This window comes from Schistocerca nitens, chromosome 3 (assembly GCF_023898315.1).
Source record: "Schistocerca nitens isolate TAMUIC-IGC-003100 chromosome 3, iqSchNite1.1, whole genome shotgun sequence".
In the NCBI taxonomy this organism is placed as follows: Eukaryota; Metazoa; Arthropoda; class Insecta; order Orthoptera; family Acrididae; genus Schistocerca; species Schistocerca nitens.
In genome coordinates, this window is record NC_064616.1 from 744,903,134 (window position 1) to 744,921,726 (window position 18,593).

The following is an 18,593-nucleotide window of genomic DNA, read 5'->3' on the forward strand; positions in this document are numbered from 1 at the left end:
TTAAATGCATCCAGTCCCACAAAGATTTAGAGCATTTTCAATATCAAATACGGCTTTACATTACATTATATGTCTGTTTATGTTATTTTGTCAAACTCCTGTGTGCAATACAAACCAAGGAAGATATTTTTTCCTTCTCTAAGGCCAGCAGCATAATATACATCAGATAAAGATGCACCAGAATAGCTCCTTATAATAATTAATCTTTATTAATGACAGACTGTTTTGGCATTTATCACCATTGTCAAGCACATCTAGAATGTTGTGACATCCATGTTATTTCATTAGGGAACTGTTTTATAACTGTCAGTGCTTTGACTAGATAGTAAATGAAGTAAATATACTGAAAATAATACATTAATTATGGCTTGACAGTACTTTGACAATTCTACTCTTATGGCATTATGTGTTAATGTTGAGAGAGTAGAACTGTCAAACTACTGTAAAACAATAATTAATGTATTATTTTCAATATATTTACATTATTTACTGTCTAATCAAAGAATAGACAGTTATTAGACAATTCACTAACAACATAATGTGGATATCACATAATTCTAGATGAACTTGACAATGGCGATAAATGATGAAACAGTCTGTCATTTGAAATGGAAATGAAGTCCCATGCTTCTTGACAGAGCATCAGGGAATGATGAGGGAGACCCACACTGCCGTACTAGGCAAGGTCCTAATGGAATTGGTTTACCGTTTCCTTCCTCCGACCGTAATGGGGATGAATGATGATCATGAAGACAACACAACAACACCCAGTCATCTTGCGGCAGGTTAAAATCCCTGACACCGCTGGGAATCGAACCTGGGACCCCATGCTCGGGAAGCGAGAATGCTACCGCGAGACCATGAGCGGCAGACTGTCTGTCTGTCATTAATAAAGATTAATTATTATAAACAGTTATTCTGTTGAATCTTCCTACTAATCAAGGAAAATATGTCACAAGTGAATGCTAGGGCAGTAGTTTTATTAATTCCCTGCTCCTGCTGAAGTTAGTTACTTGCCAAATAATAATTGTCAACATCAGAAATTACAAAACGATGTATAATCAATTGTGCCAATTGTCTCTCATTGTACCAGCCTTAAAAAGAAAATATAACACAAAATATTGATGTCTCTTCACTTTCCATTTTACACTTATTTTCAAATACCTGTGCCCCCTAATTAGAAGCGCACAAATCAAGATTTATCAAACAACGGAAAATTCAGGATGGAATGTAACAATATTATGAGAAGGAAAGTTGACACTCACCATATAGCGGAGATGTCGAGTCGCCAATAGGCACATCAAAAATATTTTCACACTTAAAGCTTTCGGCCAATGGCCTTTGTCAACAATAGACACACATGCACGCACACATACACTCATACAAATGCAACTCACACACGCGACTGCAGTCTCAGGCAACTGAAAACACACTCAGCTGTCTGAGACTGCAGTTGTGTGTGTGAGTGTGTGTGTGTGTGTCTATTGTTGACAAAGGCCATTGGCCAAAAGCTTTAAGTGTGAAAATCTTTTTGTTGTGTTTATCAGTGACTCCGCATCTTCGCTATATGGTGAGTGGAAACTTCCCTTCTCATAATATTGTTACAAATCAAGATTTAAATTTTATATGTTCAAGTGTGTGTCACAAAGATACAACTAAAGTTTGCACTTTATGATAACAATCCACTACATCTATTTTAAATTTATGCTATCATACAACAGATTTTGCATCCGTTCATCCAGAAAACTTACCTAAGCAACCAATGTTACCCGACATTCCAATGTAATTTAAATTATACTTTGCTGCTTGCACCTCTCTTGGATCAGTTTCAGAGGTGTTGTCAAGTGCAAAAATATCTTGCTGTCGAAATTTTGCATTGTCATCAAACTGGATTTTTGCATCAACTGCAACAACATTTCCTTCAACAGTTTCAGCCAGAGGGTTTATCTCCACCTGAATTGCATCCACTTTAAGAAAGAAGTCCCACAGCCTTTTAATTTCTGTTGCAGCCTATTAAATGTACAAAAATTTCAACTTTAAGAAAGATTATCATAAACAGTTTCTTTTAACAATTATATTAATGAAATATCTCAAAATAAAGTGAAAAAGATACCTGTCCTTAGAGAGGCCATGAAACTAACTGATCACGATTTACTATGTAAGTGAGATGGTAATTAGTGACACGTTTATACACTTCTGAAAGGTGAATTGTGCCTGTCAGAATCCATATTACTACGTGTTGAGCTCAGACTGCTGCAGTCATTATTTCCATATTTCTAGCACATGAATTTTTCACACTTTTGTATGATTAATATCTCAATTAGTGTCATTAGCTAGTAGATCTCATTGTAAAGTCTTCAAGTATAGCCAACAGCAAAACACTGCACTAGCAGTCTTCTTTCAAAGTTACATCAAAGAGAACCACAAAGAGAACCAATGAACAGTACACATAATTGTATTTTAATTGGATTGTGTGGTCAAAGTCTACTGCTGCTCATCTCTCAATCCCTCTTCATTAAAATGCCACTCTTGTTTGCAAGCACTTGGAACTCAACTTTTTTTCCAGAAATACAAAGTTAGCTTCTTTTTAATTATTGGCTGTTGATGGTGAAAGACTTAATGTTCTTAGAATGAGAAGATGAGGTACTGATGAAAATAAAGCAGTGACAGCAGATAGAAATTCATTATTTGGTTAGTTAAGCTGGTAAAATATTTTCCTGCAAAAGACAAACCCCAGGTTCAATTCGCAGACCAGCATACAGTTTTAATCCGCCAGTAAGTTTCAAGGTTTAACATTGGTTGTATTGATCCACACGGAGATCATTTACACTTTGTTAGTTTTGCAAATGACAGTGTGCTCCAGCAGTGCTTATGGCAATTAGTTTGTATCTGAGAGACTGCTGCTACCATCCACACTGATGTTTCCTATGGTTTCCATACCTTTCTTCAGGCAAACACCAAAATGGCTCCTTTTGATATTTAATGGCCAAAATCCTCCTGAATCTTTTCCAATTTGAGTTTGTTTTGTGCCTCTAAAGAAGTTGCTGAAAGCATCCACCCACCCACCCACCCTTCCTTCCATGAACAGAGCTAGTGATCTAGGTTATGTATTTGTGTTGTGCATTACCACACCAATCCACAAAACTGACTGAGCTGCACTATTGATCAGAAACCTAAGACGCTTTTTTATAATGTGGGGAGTGGTCAGTACTGAATGGATTCAGAATAATTAGTCTCCATATCACAAGCACTGGAGTTTCATGCATGGTGGGGCCACGCCACAACATAACCCAGCTGTTTTCACCTTTCTTGACGAGTCCCTCAGTAATCAAGTCATTGGTTTGGACTGGTCAGCATTTACAGACAGAGAGAGGGATTGTTCTCCTGTGACCACTTTTTCCTGAATGTAATGATAAAACTGCCTATCTCAACAGTCTTCCACCAAAAAGTGAGATTCAGTCATAGAAAAATCTAGTTTACTAATTTTTTTTATTTCTTTTAGAAAGATGTCTCACCTTATTTACTTTAGCACCTTCAAATCCGAGGAATTTTGCTATATTATTAGCCATTTCATCAGTTACACCTTCTGATATGTTAACTGGTACAGTTTTTATAAGATGAGGTGTCTTTTCTGCCACATTTTCAATATCTGTGCCACCAGACGGTGACGCAACAATAACTGGACCATTGTGTTCCCTGAAAAAGTCAAGAAATTCTGATCATCAAAAAGTAGTTACAGAAGACTTTTGCAAATATTCACTTCTTAAGTAACTGTAAAAATGGTCTGTTATTTTCTAGAAAAATATAAATACTCGCCTCCAAGGAGACATAATCACAATAGAAGAGTTTCAAGCACAGAAAAAAGGGGAATCCATAATGTGCTTGGTGCTGTAGCTGTGCAGCTAGGTAGTACAACAACAACTACTACTACTCCTACTACTGCTACAGAGCCAAAAAATAAATGGCTCTTCACTGGGAAGTCAAACACAAATTGTCCACCACAGAAAATAAAGAACAAGGAAGTTTATCTGACCTGACTATCAGCATCCCAAACAGAAATATCTATAGCCATCATCGTCATCATCATCGTCGTCATCGTCATCATCTACCATTTTAGTCATCAAGCCAGCAAGATGTGAGAGCCAAATTATAAATGTCATATCTCCACTACGTGGAATCAAAAATTCTTAAATAGGACTACACTGTGAGCACATAATTATCTGAGGCTAGAACTTACAGATGTTTTAGAAATTTTAGACCTCTAGAGAAATATAATCCCCACACACCACACTCAAACTCTAACAAATGAATATGCAGCTATATTTAACTCATGATAAACAACCTTCACTCTTTTCACCCTTTGCTCCCTCTTTAGGGCTGGAAAACAAAGTTCAAGTTCCCAATATCAAGTGGGTGAAACAGGTTCAGAAAAGAACTCTTAAATGCCACGAAAGACAAGGCTGGAGAATTCACACTCTTAAAAGTACCTACCAAGATGCCTCTGCAATGTTACATTCTCTCAACCATTAACACAGAAAAATTACAATCAGAAAATCACAAAGAGAAACTGCCAACAGAAAAGAACAGATGGTAACCATTAAACAAACTCACAACAAAATAAAACAGGTGAACAGAATTCACTACAAAACTACAAGCAGTATAGTGTGCATCAAGAAACTACATCAAAAAAGCAATAAATAAAAGTAACAAACTGAGCCAAATACGGGTGTTTCACGGGTATGACATCATACGAAAAAGTGCTATGAAAAGTCATGCTGTAATGGTGCCTGTGGTAGTGTGCAGAGATGTATGATGGGAACAGTACGGTGGGCAACTAGGTCCAACATCAGTAGGCTGTACTTGGGAGGAGGGTGTGTTTGGGGGGGGGGGGGGGGGTGGAGAGGAGAGAAGTAGAGAAGGGGAAAGGACTATGCTGGGGTGGGGAGTAGAAGTATTGCGTCAGGCTGGAGTGGAAGAGGGAAAGGGGTAGAGGGAGAGGCTGATGGCTTCACCTGAATCTGCAGTACAGCACTATTTCATTTTCATACAGCTGAGGCACTGTCTCTTACTATGATGCTTCCATTTAATGTGCGGAGCTTCATGAAATATTTTAAGTATATCTCACGCAGTATTAAAAAGTTTTACAAAAACAGTTAGCTGTGCAACTAGCAGTAAATTCCCATTTAACTGTTGATAAACTGAATCATACACAACTGCTGCAACATGATGATAAAATGCTTTTTTGAGAGTCTTCCCCAAGCACTTTTCAGTTCCAGGTCTATATGCAAGATCTATACCATACACCCTCCCACTACTGCCTACTCCAGTCCCATTGCAGGCATATCTTACCTCATCAAAGGAGGGCCACGTGCAAAAGCAGCTATGTAGTCTTAATAGTTTAGATGCATCCACTGTGCAGCATTCTATGTGGGCACGACAACTAACAACTTCTCTGTCCTCATGTACAGCCACTGCCAAACTGTGGCCAAGAGAAAGCTGGACTACCCAGTTGCTGAGCATGGAGTCCAACATAGTGTGCTTGACTTCAATTACTGCCTTACAGCTTATGCCATTTGCCTTATAGCCTATGCCATCTGGATTCTTTGCACCAATACCAGTATTTCTGAATTGCTCAGATGGGAATGCTCCCTGAAAAATACCCTTTGTTCCCGTAATCCTCTGGACTGAACCTTCACTAATTCCTATCCTCCACCTCCCTCTACCCCTTTCCCTTCCTCCACTCCTGCCTGACGCATGACTTCTACTCCCCACCCCAGCATAGTGCTTTCCCCTTCTGTGCTTCTCTTCTCTCCTCTCCTCTCCCCCCCCCCCCCCAAATGCACTCTCCTCCCAAGTACAGCCTCCTGATGTTTGACCTAGCAGCCCACTGTACTGTTCCCACCATACATCTCTGCACACTACCACAGGCACCATTACAGCATTCTCCCCCCCCCCCATGCTACACTGCTATCCCTCCCCTCCCCACTCCTTATCTCGTCTGTATCCATACTACCCACCCCAGCCAAAATTATTACTCACCCAGGCGGGCCACACTGCCCTAACATGACAGTGACCACACGCACACCCACACGTTTTATTTGCCTGATGAAAGGTTTGGTCCGACAGCTAAAAAGTATCTAACAGTCTATTTTTAAAAGCGACTGTCCACTGCTTAATGCCTCCTCTATGCGGTGTGGTGTGCTGCAAGCTATTCTTTACTATGAGTCCATCCTACATTTTCCATTACAGAAAGTATCTCTCACTTAATATACTCCAATCTTGCATACGTTGTATTGTCTCCCTCACAGCAGAGAATGTTTTAGAAGCTCCAGTATGCTTATACAAGCTTGTTAACTGATAATAAGAGACTTAGTAGGAGACAATAGAAAGTGTTTGCTGTAGTTAAAAAATAAGAAACAAAATACTTTTCTACTAGCTGCACTGACGACTTCCAGTTACTGAACGCATTCTTCACCCGATATAGCAGCCCATGTTTCCCAATCACCTCCTCAGCTGTGAAAAAGTGCTTAGTGGAGGAACATCATTTTGATTTACATACAGTAAAGCATTTAGAGATTCGCACACTAGATTAGAGAAATATGAATTAAAAAAAAAAACATTTTTAGTTATTGAGTAACAGCAAGTCACATAGAACTACAACAATATACTGTCAAAAATATAATTACAAAGGCTCTTAGGGTTCTATCTTCATTGTTGTGAAGCACTGTAGGAAATGAAAAGACCCTGAACACACTGTTTGTAAGGGGGGGGGGGGGGGCAACAAAGTTCCAGAAAGTGAAAGTTGACAGATATGCTGGAAAATGTTTCAGTTCATTTGATACACAAAGCTGGGACTGCAACAATTTCTCCACATGTACCAGTAATTCAGGTAAGCGAGTAAGATGAAACCAGAACATTTTACTGTGTTTACTGGTAGTGGAATTGCTCACTAAAAAAAAAAAAAAAAAAAAAAAAAAAAAAAAAAAAAAAAAAAAAAAAAAAAGTGAATGAAGATGTCATTTCCATGAAAACTGGTGTCTTGGTATTCCTTATACCATAGAATCAAGAGTGTGAAATATTAAATGCAGACAAATCAGTACTAGTTTTCACACTCATGCCTGCCAAGGCCTGCACAGTACAAAATCAAACTTGCCATACTGGAAAGCTCAGTGAAGACACTGAAGTTACCAGTACTTGTCACTGGTAAAGCCACAAATCCCTTTCGTTTCTTCTTCTTCTTCTTCTTCCTCCTCCTCCTCATCCTCATCCTCTTCCTCCTCCTCCAGCTCATAACTTTCTCCCTTCTTGAAGGTTGTCTCGTGATGTTCTTGTATATGCTGCAAGCTTCAAGTCCATCTGGAGAGATGCAATGAACAACGTCGAACTTTTAACTATCTCATTCAACTAAAGTGTTCCGGCATTGTACACTAGGTATAAATCAAATTAAGTAGTGCATTTTTAAATAAATTAGCCTCAGATTCATAATAATGGAGGCTCATGCTCTATCCTACCATCCTGATTTAGGTCTCCAGGCTGAGACAAAAGCAGCCATGTGTGTGTTTCTTTCTAAATCTGAAGAGGAACTGTGTCCAACAGCTTAATCTACTTTTAAATGTACTTTTAATGTCTCTGTCCACTGCTCAATACCACTTCATGTAGTGAATAGCAAACTATCCTATACCATATTAATGTCAAAAGATGAAGTATAGTTGCAATGCAAATCAGAAGCTGGTTCTTTCAAACATGAAATTCTGGAAGTGAGTAATTTCATTCATAGATACACCTTTGCAGAACACATTATATCACCTGGTGACATTAATGAACATCTTAAATGCACACAAAATACCCGCACTTAACCCTAGGACGCCTAAGGGGGGGGGGGGGGGGGGGGTTCGTTGAACCCACAATTTTTTTTATGTCCCCTGCTTTTGCCCAAGTGACTTTCATACTACATATTCCCTTTGAGTTATTGTTTGTTGGCTATTTTATGAAACGTTAGTGTCAATATATTTTATAGAAAATTCCTGCTTTGAAAGAAAAAAGAAAAACTTATTATGGGTCCAACAAACCCCCCCTTAGGCTTCCATGCTATAGAAAATTTCCCTTAGTAGGACAACAATGCAAGTTAGTTTCTTGTTGGTTGGTATTCTTGACATTCACAACAATGGGTTTACTTTCAGAGGAAGTGATTGTTGATGTCAGTCAGCTGTTATTTATCTTGTAAACTTGCAGTGAGTTAGTGCAGTTCCCTACTGTTCACACGCAGACTTAGAAATGACTAAAAGAATACATGACTCACCTTTAGAAAGAGTTCTGACTGAAATTTTAGATGAAGATTCTGACTCGGGAGTGAATATGAGGATGGTGTTATGGAGTATGATTCAGATCGCGAAAGTGATGTGGATGTTAGAGAAGATGAAGATAGTGCAGCTTCAGGCAGTGACCATCAGGATGTCATTATGGCCAAGTCTGGAAGAAGGTACGTAACCACACAGCCTAGAATTCCTCGGAGGTCTGTTGCTAATATAATAAGAGAGCAGGCAGGAGTAACTCCAGCTGGTGTTTGCCATTCACCTGGAAAAGCCTTGAAGTTATTTCTTACTCCTGACATCATGGATGTTAATAGTAAAACATTCAAATGAAGAGGCAGTTAGGTGAAATGTTACTTTGACTAATGAGAAATAATTGTATGCCTTTATAGGAATCCTGATACTTATGGGGGCAAATAAGGACAATTCTGCCAGTGTACACGATCTTTGGTCAGACCTAATGGGTCGGCCAGTTTACAAGGGTATTATGGCAAGAGAACATTTCAAGGAACTTATTGCAATCATAAGATTTGATGACAAAAGTACCCGCCAGCTAAGAAGGGAAGCAGACAAGTTCACAGCAATCCGTGATGTTTCCAACAAAGTGAATGATAGGTTTCCACTACTGTATAAACCAGGGGTCCACCTCACCATTGATGAGATGCTCAGCTTGTTTAGAGGTCGCTGCCCCCTTCAAAGTATTTATGAAGGATAAACCGGGCAAGTATGGCATCCTTACATGCATGATGTCCGATGCAGCTGACAGATACATCTTGAATATGGAACCTTATGTAGGTAATGTTCAGAATTTGTCGAAAGAAGAATGGGGTTCAGCAACTGTCGTCAAACGTCTGGTAGCACCAGTGAAAAATACTGGTCAAGATATTGCTACAGACTGATACTACACATCGGTGGATTTGGCGGAAGAGTTATACCAAGACTACAAAGTTACAACAGTAGGAACTCTCCAGTCAAACAGGAAGCATATTCCAGACATAATGAAGAACACATCAAATCGAGAGCTATATTCATCAATGTTCTTGTTCACAGACCCATCAACAAGTAGTCCTCCAGTAACTTTGGTGTCCTACATAGCAAAAACAAAACCAAGTAAAAACTTACTGATGATGTCAACAATGCACCAAGATAAAGGCACTGTTGGAGGAGAGAAGAATAAAACCGAGATAAATGCATATTATAATTCCACTAAAGGTGGAATTGATACCACTGATAAAATGGCGCGTATGTACACCCGCAAGAGGGGAACAAAGAGATGGCCTCTATCTGTATTTTACTCTCTCATTGAAATTTGTGCTATCAATGCAACCACCATGTTCATCCAGCAACATCCAAGATGAAAGGAAAAGAAACACAACAAACAGAAACTTTATCTTCTGCAAGCTGGGATGGAACTAGTGAAATTGCAGGTAGAAGAAAGAAGTGCCAATGCAAGAGGGTTATCTAACCAAATTGTTCAATCAATGGAGACTATTCTACAAAAGAAAATCAAAGAAGTGACAACAGAAGCACTTCAGCCTCCTGCAGGGAAAGGTCGGTGCCATATTTGTGTAAGAGAAGCTAAAACAAAGAAGCAGAAGTACAACAATCTAAGTAAACCAAAACAGTATTGTGGACAGTGTCGTAAACATGTGTGTAACACACATTCACAAAAAATTGTGAAGTGTGTCTCTTGCCTTGAAGTTGAGGACTCAGAGTAGTCTATTGTATATGAACACATCTGTATTATGTCAATTTTTTATTCACTCAATCCAATATTTATAACAATTAACAACATTTATAAACCGATGCCTTAGTTAAAATACATAAAATGTTTTGAAAGTTGCAATTTTTCATCAGTAAACTTATTTAATACCTGTGGGCTCGCCGAACTCGAACCCACCCCCCCCCCCCCCCCCCTAGGCATCCAAGTGAGAAAAAAAGGCTTGGGCGTCCTAGGGGTTAAATACCAGTGTAGACTGTTTTTTTGCATGAAATTTCTATGCTGCCTAAAAGTAACTTATTTTGCTAAAATAGTTGTCTTAATACTGCATTTATGTTTTAATGGTTTTTGGAATTCCTTATGTAGCTATCTATTTTACATACTACAGATACAAAAAATTGCTTCCTGCTTACAATGTTTAATATAAGCTTTACCTGTGAACCCCTGAGAGAATCTTAGAAAATGTTTTGGGAAGTCCTGGTGGAAGGTAAACAATTTAAGGAGTAAACGTAACAACTCACTGAATATTAGAGGAACTGAGTCATCAAAAGGGATATAAACAAAACTGAGAACATTGCCAGCTTTTGGGCAAATGCTTTTTCTGATGAATAGTGTATACATACACAAAAACAAATATGTACACACACATGCCCACACTGCTACATTGTGGCAGCCGAGTCACACAAAAAAAAAACTGTTTCCTGCTCAAGATGTTTTGCTGTTTAATATGATCTTTACCTGTGGACCTTTGGGAGCATCTTAAATAAACAAGTAATATCATGACCACAAAAACTAGGAGCATTCTTAAAAATAAAAAAACTGCAGGCATACAGGCGTGTGTGGACATATGTATGTATGTTTATTCTATAGATCACAAAAAGGATTCATCCAAAAGTTATCAAAGTTCTCAGTGTTGTTTATGTGGCTTGCAAAAACTCAGTGTGTCTACTATTTGGTGAGTTGCTAACTTTACTCCTTAAATTATTAAAAAATGTTTTACTATACACAGAGTACTTCTTTCTTACTCTGACTTTTATTTTCTTAATATATTCCACTGCCTACATAATGCCAGAGATACAATAATCAAGAAACCTTTCTCACATAGTTTTTGACCAATTTTTGTTCTAAGAGCACTAACAGCTACATTTGAGTGTGTATAAACAGTTTGTACAACATACAAGGATTGTAATATAGGCATTTACTGATTTCACATTCTGCTATAAGAATACTAAAAGCAGTCTTCTCGTGCTACGTGTATCAAAAGCTGTCTACATAACAAGATGGAGTGAAAGGGTATGACACCACTGACGTTTCAAATTCCATTCCAGGCACATTACAGCCACCATGTCCCAAAGCATACGTAGAAGACAATATAGTCATCATCATTTGTGGGTTTTTGTGGATACCAGTCATCACTTTCTGTACTTCTACAGGGTGTCTCAAACCTTTTGGGTCAAACTGAAACTGGTGATAGTAGGTCCACAAGCGATTATACCGAGATAGGAAACCAATGGTCAGAAATGCATATTTATTGTATCATAGACACACTCTGTATACACCACATAACAACAACATAGCTCATAGTAATTGTTCAAAGCAACACCCCCATCATGATTCACATGATACAACAGTGCATGCAGTTCAGCTGCACTCTCTCAGTGATCCCAGTTGCCTGTTGTACACTGGAAGAGGCAGCAGGTGATAAACAGCACACACACCTTACCACCAAACAGACTTAGTCCACAGCATGTGTGTAATGTGACAGCAGCATGCATCACACCAGCACATTAACCTGTTCTGCACGTATACCACTATACCTGGTGTCAGTTGTCCATTGCATTAGACAGCTTGTGGTGTGTCCATGGTGAGGCGTGCTGCTGTGTACAGCGCATGACACATAAACAAAGATGGAATATCATGAGAGTTGGCAGACATGCATTAAATGTACAGTGTGGCAGAATGTAGTGCCTGTAAAGCAGCATGATTGTACAGAGAATGCTTTCCCAACAAGCATCATCCTAATATTCTAACTCGGGACCTTTGCCTTTTGCGGGCAAGTGCTCTACCAAATGAGCTACTCAAGCACGACTCACGCCCAGTCCTCACAGCTTTACTTCTGCCAGTACCTCGTCTCCTACCTTCCAATCTTTACAGAAGCTCTCCTGCAAACCTTGCAGAACTAGCACTCCTGAAAGAAAGGATATTGTGGAGACATGTCCAAGCCACAGCCTGGGGGATGTTTCCAGAATGAGATTTTCACTCTGCAGCGGAGTGTGCGTTGATATGAAACTTCCTGGCAGATTAAAACTGTGTGCCGGACCGAGACTCGAACTTGGGACCTTTGGAAGGTAGCAGACAAGGTACTGGCAGAAGTAAAGCTGTGAGGACGGGTCGTGAGTCATGCTTGGGTAGCTCATTTGGTAGAGCACTTGCCCGTGAAAGGCAAAGGTCCCGAGTTCGAGTCTCGGTCCAGCACACAGTTTTAATCTGCCAGGAAGTTTCATATCAGCACACACTCCTCTGCAGAGTGAAAGTCTCATTCTGTATCCATTTCAAAGGATACGGTGTGGAGAGTATTGGTGCAGCAGGTATTACATCCTTGTCATAAAAAACAAGTGCGCAAGCACAGGGACAAACAGATGTTGAGTCCCACGTTCACTTTTTAAATGGATTTGCCACCCCAGTGCTGTAGTGCTGAACTCTGTACAGTTTGTATTGCTCACGGATGAGGCCTCATTCACCTGTTATGGTGTTTTCAACAGCTGCAACAGCCATTGCTGGAGTGAGGATAATCCCCACATCACATATACTGGTGGCCACCAGCAACACTTCTCTGTCAGGCATTATCCAAGATCACTTAATAGGACATTATTTGCTGCCTTCCCGTTTGATTGGTCCACATTGGCTGGTGTTCCTGTGAGATGTACTGCCACAGTTCTCGGAGACTGTAGGCCATGTTGTCCATGAAAGGAGGCCATTTCACATTAGCTGGTGTTCCTGTGAGATGTGCTGCCACAGTTCTCGGAGACTGTATGCCATGTTGTCCACAAAAGGATGCCGTTTCAACATGACGGTGCACCAGTCCACTTTGATGTTAATGTTCATGAGCACCTGAACAACACAAACCCTCATCACTGGATTGGAAGGGGAGGTCCTGCCCCATGGCCAGTGCAATCACTGTATCTCACGTATCTGGACTTTTTCTTCTGAGTCTATGTCAAGATGTGGGTGCATGAAACCCCCATAGAAATGTATGATGACCTGTTTCCTAGGGTCCTAGCTTCCTATCTCCTCATACAACAGACACCAGGGATCTTTGAGAGAGTGCAGCAGAACTTCAAGCACCATTGCTGTGCATGGATTGAGACTGGCAATCGTCACTTTGAATAAGTACTATGAGCTACATTGTTGTTATGCGGTGTACGCTGTACATGCCCATAACACAATAAAAATGTATTTCCGACCACTGGTTCCTTATTTGAATACAATCTGCTGTGGGTCCATTATCACCTGTTTAAGTTTGACCCAAAAAGTTTGGGACACCCTGTATATAGCAGTGAAAAGCATCCAGGATGTTTTTTTTCTTTTCAGTGAGAATTACAACTGGTGAGGTTGCACATGAATTGTTATTTAAGCTTGTCAAAGTATGTTACTTACATAAACAAGTAATATTATGACCATAAAAGGTACAAGCAGTCTCCAAAAAGATACCAGTTACACTGTATTATGCAATGTATAAAACAAACACTTATGTGGGTGCTGATTCATTAATAACAAACACTGTGTATGTTGTATGGCATTATGCTGATATGTATATTAATATACTTAATAGAAGTATTGTGTGTATTCTCTTTCCCTCCGGCAACCCTCTTTAGTAAATCACAATAAATACTGCACAAGATATATATAAGCAACATTTCAGTTTGTCCTCCCATCTCCCTCTATTCCACTTGCATGAGAAAATCGTGTTGGGAAGAGGAAAGGCACAGTACACTGATAAATGAATCATTCAGTTTCAAGCCACAGCCTAAACATAAGATACCCCTTATTGCCTCAAAATATGAGGGTCAGAAAACAGAACAGTTTAACTAACGATAGGCAACAGACACACCTCTCTTTAACACATCTTCTGCATTCCCCATTTCTGTAGAACCATTACAGCTGAATAGCTGTAAAATATTTCTTCTGTTGTGTAATTCATAGCTAAAACTGATGTTACCTGTGCACACACAAATAAGCATGTAATGAATTAACAATGATAAAATTAGCTGCGATGTGTTGGCTGGAAATGAAAGAGTGTTATTCAGTGCCACACAAATTATGGACAGTGGTGAGTATCTACAAAAGTACGGCAACACACTGATGCAACTTTCAACTGGGAGCAATATCAATATCACAGTTCCTCTTTCTTAAAGTTTTCATTTTGCACAATCATTTATTCCTGGACTAATAAAAATACCCTTCAAGTTAATCTCTTTCAAAACTTGAGATATTTAACCCTGCTTTTATTTCAATGACAACAAATTGCCCCAAATAATATTATTTCAAACTAAATTGAAAAATCATGTTTGAATAAAACTAATCAGTGGTCACCTGAATCAGACAATACAAAAAATGATACTGCAATGAATAAAGTACTTGGTTAAATAGACATAAATTTATTGAATTTTCTTGTGTAAGATGTTTAATATATCACAAACAATTTCTCTGCTGACTATACAACTGTTTGATGGTCCTCCATATCTCAAATGTGTGGTACCATAAATGAATATGATTGACAGTCCGAATCACAGTGAGAGAGGAGAAAAGAACAAATTTGTGTAAGCAATTGCATGAAGAAGTAAAACAGGGTCAAGCACTCCAAAAGTACTCAAAGGTTAGCACTACCAGTAAGGAATTTTTTCCCCTCTCCATGAGTTCTTCATCATGACAACAGCCACCTGTATTTGTACCAAAATTGGCTGATCTTATTTTACATCATGATGCAGTCATAAATTTTACTCAATAGTTGTGAACCATCTTTCTTACAGTACTATATAGGGTGTAAACAATAACTGTTTACGACACACCACAGTGGTGTAGAGGAAGTCAAGACGAACAGTTTGCATTCTGCCAAGCCAGTAAACCACCTCAATCTGGCCTACAAAGGCCACCTTAGCTACAAGCATGTGCACCATGCGAGATTTTCAGTACCCTCTCACTCTCTTATGCTAATGGCTTAGCCTGCTTTTTCACTAATATTATTACTTTAAGGTTTCCCATGAGGGTAATGAAAAAGGACATCTTTTTTAAATGTTATACAAAAACTAATTATGTTTACAGTTGTATCTAAATTAACCATTACGAACACAGTAGTATCATAGTAAAAACAACAGACAAACAAAACTGTTTAATTGCTAATTTTATGCTGCTAAAATTCAAAATATTTAGAGGTAAAATTTTACGTTTTGTACATGCATGAACAAAGGGTCTTTGAACCCTTTTGTCATTGATGTGACACATATACCACTAAAGTAATACACAGTTTTAAGTACTGAGACATCAATGTCTCATAGCCCTCTAGTGCCAGCATGTAACGAGATGCTTTCAGAACTTGGAGAAAAATACTACGTCCCCATTGGGTGGATATATAGAAGACTGCAAGTGATCATATGATATTGAGGTGTGTGCATTTATAGAGTGTGTGTGTGTGTGTGTGTGTGTGTGTGTGTGTCTCCAGGAAAAGACAAAATCACCATCTTCTCTATTCCAAGAATGCCTGAAGTAACTAATTGTTTTTTATACACCACTGACATTATTTTGAGACATTACTACATACCTCAGTAATTCTGCTAGTTTGTACATAATTTGTGTGTAATGGGACATACAGGGTGGTTCATCTGAAGTTTCGGATGAGATTATCTCGAAAACTATACATCAGGTAAAAATAGTGGGTAAGAAAAGTTCGTTAGCTCAAAGGGGGACATCAAATGATACTACACGTGATCTGCAGCCCTCACCCCCTTGGGTGGGGCGGGGGTAACTTTTAAATCTTAAATGGAAACCCCCATTTTTCATTGCAGACTCAGATTCTCCACAAAAAAGTAATCAAGATTTGTCTGAAACATTTTTTAAACCGATGACAGATGGCGCTGAAATCGAGAAAAAAGTAAAATTGGGGAAGAACTCTGATTTATTTAGAATTATCCAAGAAGGCACATCAAATCAATAAAAAATGTGCACCAATTCTTTCGTTACACCAAATTAAGCTATTTTTGTACAAAATGTACTATATCCTACTTTTAGCGTTACCCAGGAGCAATGACATGGAGGTAGTAGAATGATGTTCCCATGGGGTGCTTCATTATAGTGTGAGTCCCCTTGCCTCTCACAATTTGGGGTGCTTAATTAATGAAATTATCCACTAAGAAATTGTTCAAAATTATCCCCATTTGCTTCAATGCATAAAGTCAAACATCTGCGAAAGTTGTCCACAGTTTTGAGCAGCACATCCCGTGGTATGGCTGCACACGCTCTTCGAATGCGTTGCTCCATGTCATTTCTGGTTTTGGGCTGTCCTTCATAAACAATTTTTTTAAAAAACCCCACAAGGAAAAAAATCAGGAGATGTTAGGTCTGGTGAACTTGGAGGCCACTCAATTGGTCCGCCGCGTCCTACCCACCGACCAGGGTACCATAAATTTAAAACGTTCTGCACATTTTTAGCATAATGGGGAGCTGCTCTGTTCTGTTGGATCCACATTCGTTGCCTAGTTTCTAAATCAACATCTTCCATTAGCTTTAACAAATCATCGCGGACAAGTTGTAAATAAGATTCCCCAGTAACATTTCGGTCAAAAAAATACGGTTCTATCAAGTAACCGTTTAAAATTCCACACCACACCATTAACGACCATTTGTGTTGATTGTCAATGGGTCTGTGCCAGTGTGGATTGACAGGGGACCAATAATGACAATCATGACGATTTAATTAGCCATTGTTTTTGAATGTGGTTTCATCAACGAACATAACGCACCTAAGAAAATCATTGTCACCTCTTATCATTTCCAAGGCCCATTGGCAAAAATGCACGCATACTTGCATATCTTTCAGCGTTAATGCCTGTGTCAGTGTGATACGATACGCATGATAATTATGTGCCTTCAAAATCCTCAAAACAGTTGATTTCAGTATTTCAGTTTGTCTCTGAATCGCGCGACTACTAATTTCAGGATCCAGTTGAACACAGGCGAGAAAAGTAAGGGTACAACCCTCATTTTCATTGTATTTGCGATGACGAAGTCGACAGTGCATGTATCCACTTCAAGCTCATTGAGTGCAATTTTGAATAATGTGACCGCTTGGATGTCGTCTGTTTGGGAAATGTTCCACATACAATTGCACAGCTTCAGTGTAATTGTTATGGCATTCACCTAAAATTATCATCATATCAACAATCTCTGTAGGAGAATAGTGAGCCACGTTTCGCTAAAGAATAATTTACTTTCATCAGTTGATGTTTACGGTTCACAATTTGAAAGTGAAGTGACGTCTGACTGCATTGCACCGACCGTTATACTGAGCCATAGTTCGCAGTTTGGCCACGGTAGCGCCACAGTCAGGTGAGTAATGCAATTGTGAAGACTTCCCTAACGAGATTTTAATGCCATTCCGCCTCCTTCCATCAAAAACTGTGGTGGGTAGGTTACATTTTGTAAAAAAAAAATAGCTTAATTTGGCATAATGAAATAATTGGTGCACATTTTGTATCGATTTGATGCATCCTTCTCGGATCATTCTAAATAAATTGGAGTTCTTCCCCAATTTTAATTTTTCTCAGATTCAGCACCATCTGCCAATGGTTTAAAAAATTGTTTCAGACAAAACTTTATTACTTTTTTATCGAGAATCCGAATCTGCAATGAAAAAAATGGGGGTTTCCATGTAAGATTTAAAAGTTGCACCCCGCCCCACCCAAGGGGGCAGGGGTCACGTGTAGTATCATTTGATGTCCCCCTTTGAGGTCACGAACTTGTCTTACCCACTATTTGTACCCAATGAATAGTTTTTGAGATAATCTCATCTGATACTTCAGATGGACCACCCTGTATATGCCACAGAAAACATTGATGTGTGTCGTATGCCAAAGCCATCTTCAAATGTTATGTTGAAAACTTGTGTGCAATATTTCATGTTTTTCATTGTCAGGAGAATAAATGTGTTTTGGGGCTGATTTGTTATATTTTTTTCAACAATTGCCATCCTGATAAAATAATTCTAAAATTAAACATTTATCTCTGAAAATCATAGGTTCACATGGAAACATGGAGCTAGTTAGGTTCATGGAACACATGTGTACCATTTCACCAATTTTTTAAAATCAAACAGATTACATTTTTTTGGTAGTGAAAATGTATTATTTATCGCAAAGGGACATGGGTTTTGAGCTTTTATTTTTAAAATACATGCTAATTATAGGTAAATTCTAACCATGAAAGGGTTAATATCCAAGCATTATTTTAGCCAAAACTGCACGTGGTGTGCATGTGCTGTAGCTTACATGGATTTTCTTGAACAACATGAA

At 38.9% G+C, this 18,593-nt stretch overlaps 1 protein-coding gene across 3 annotated transcripts in view; it reads right to left on the reverse strand.

Annotated features, from left to right (window-relative positions):
• The window catches only part of LOC126248723 (succinate--CoA ligase [GDP-forming] subunit beta, mitochondrial), a 93,709-nt gene that overhangs the window by 14,010 nt on the left and 61,106 nt on the right, over nt 1–18,593 (reverse strand). For all 3 annotated transcript variants that reach the window (XM_049950030.1, XM_049950033.1, XM_049950031.1), the window contains exons 6-7: nt 3,516–3,696; nt 1,752–2,010 (exon numbers count right to left, since the gene is read on the reverse strand). In XM_049950030.1, coding sequence (XP_049805987.1) covers nt 1,752–2,010; nt 3,516–3,696 — 440 coding nt within the window. The remainder of the gene's footprint in view (nt 1–1,751; nt 2,011–3,515; nt 3,697–18,593) is intronic.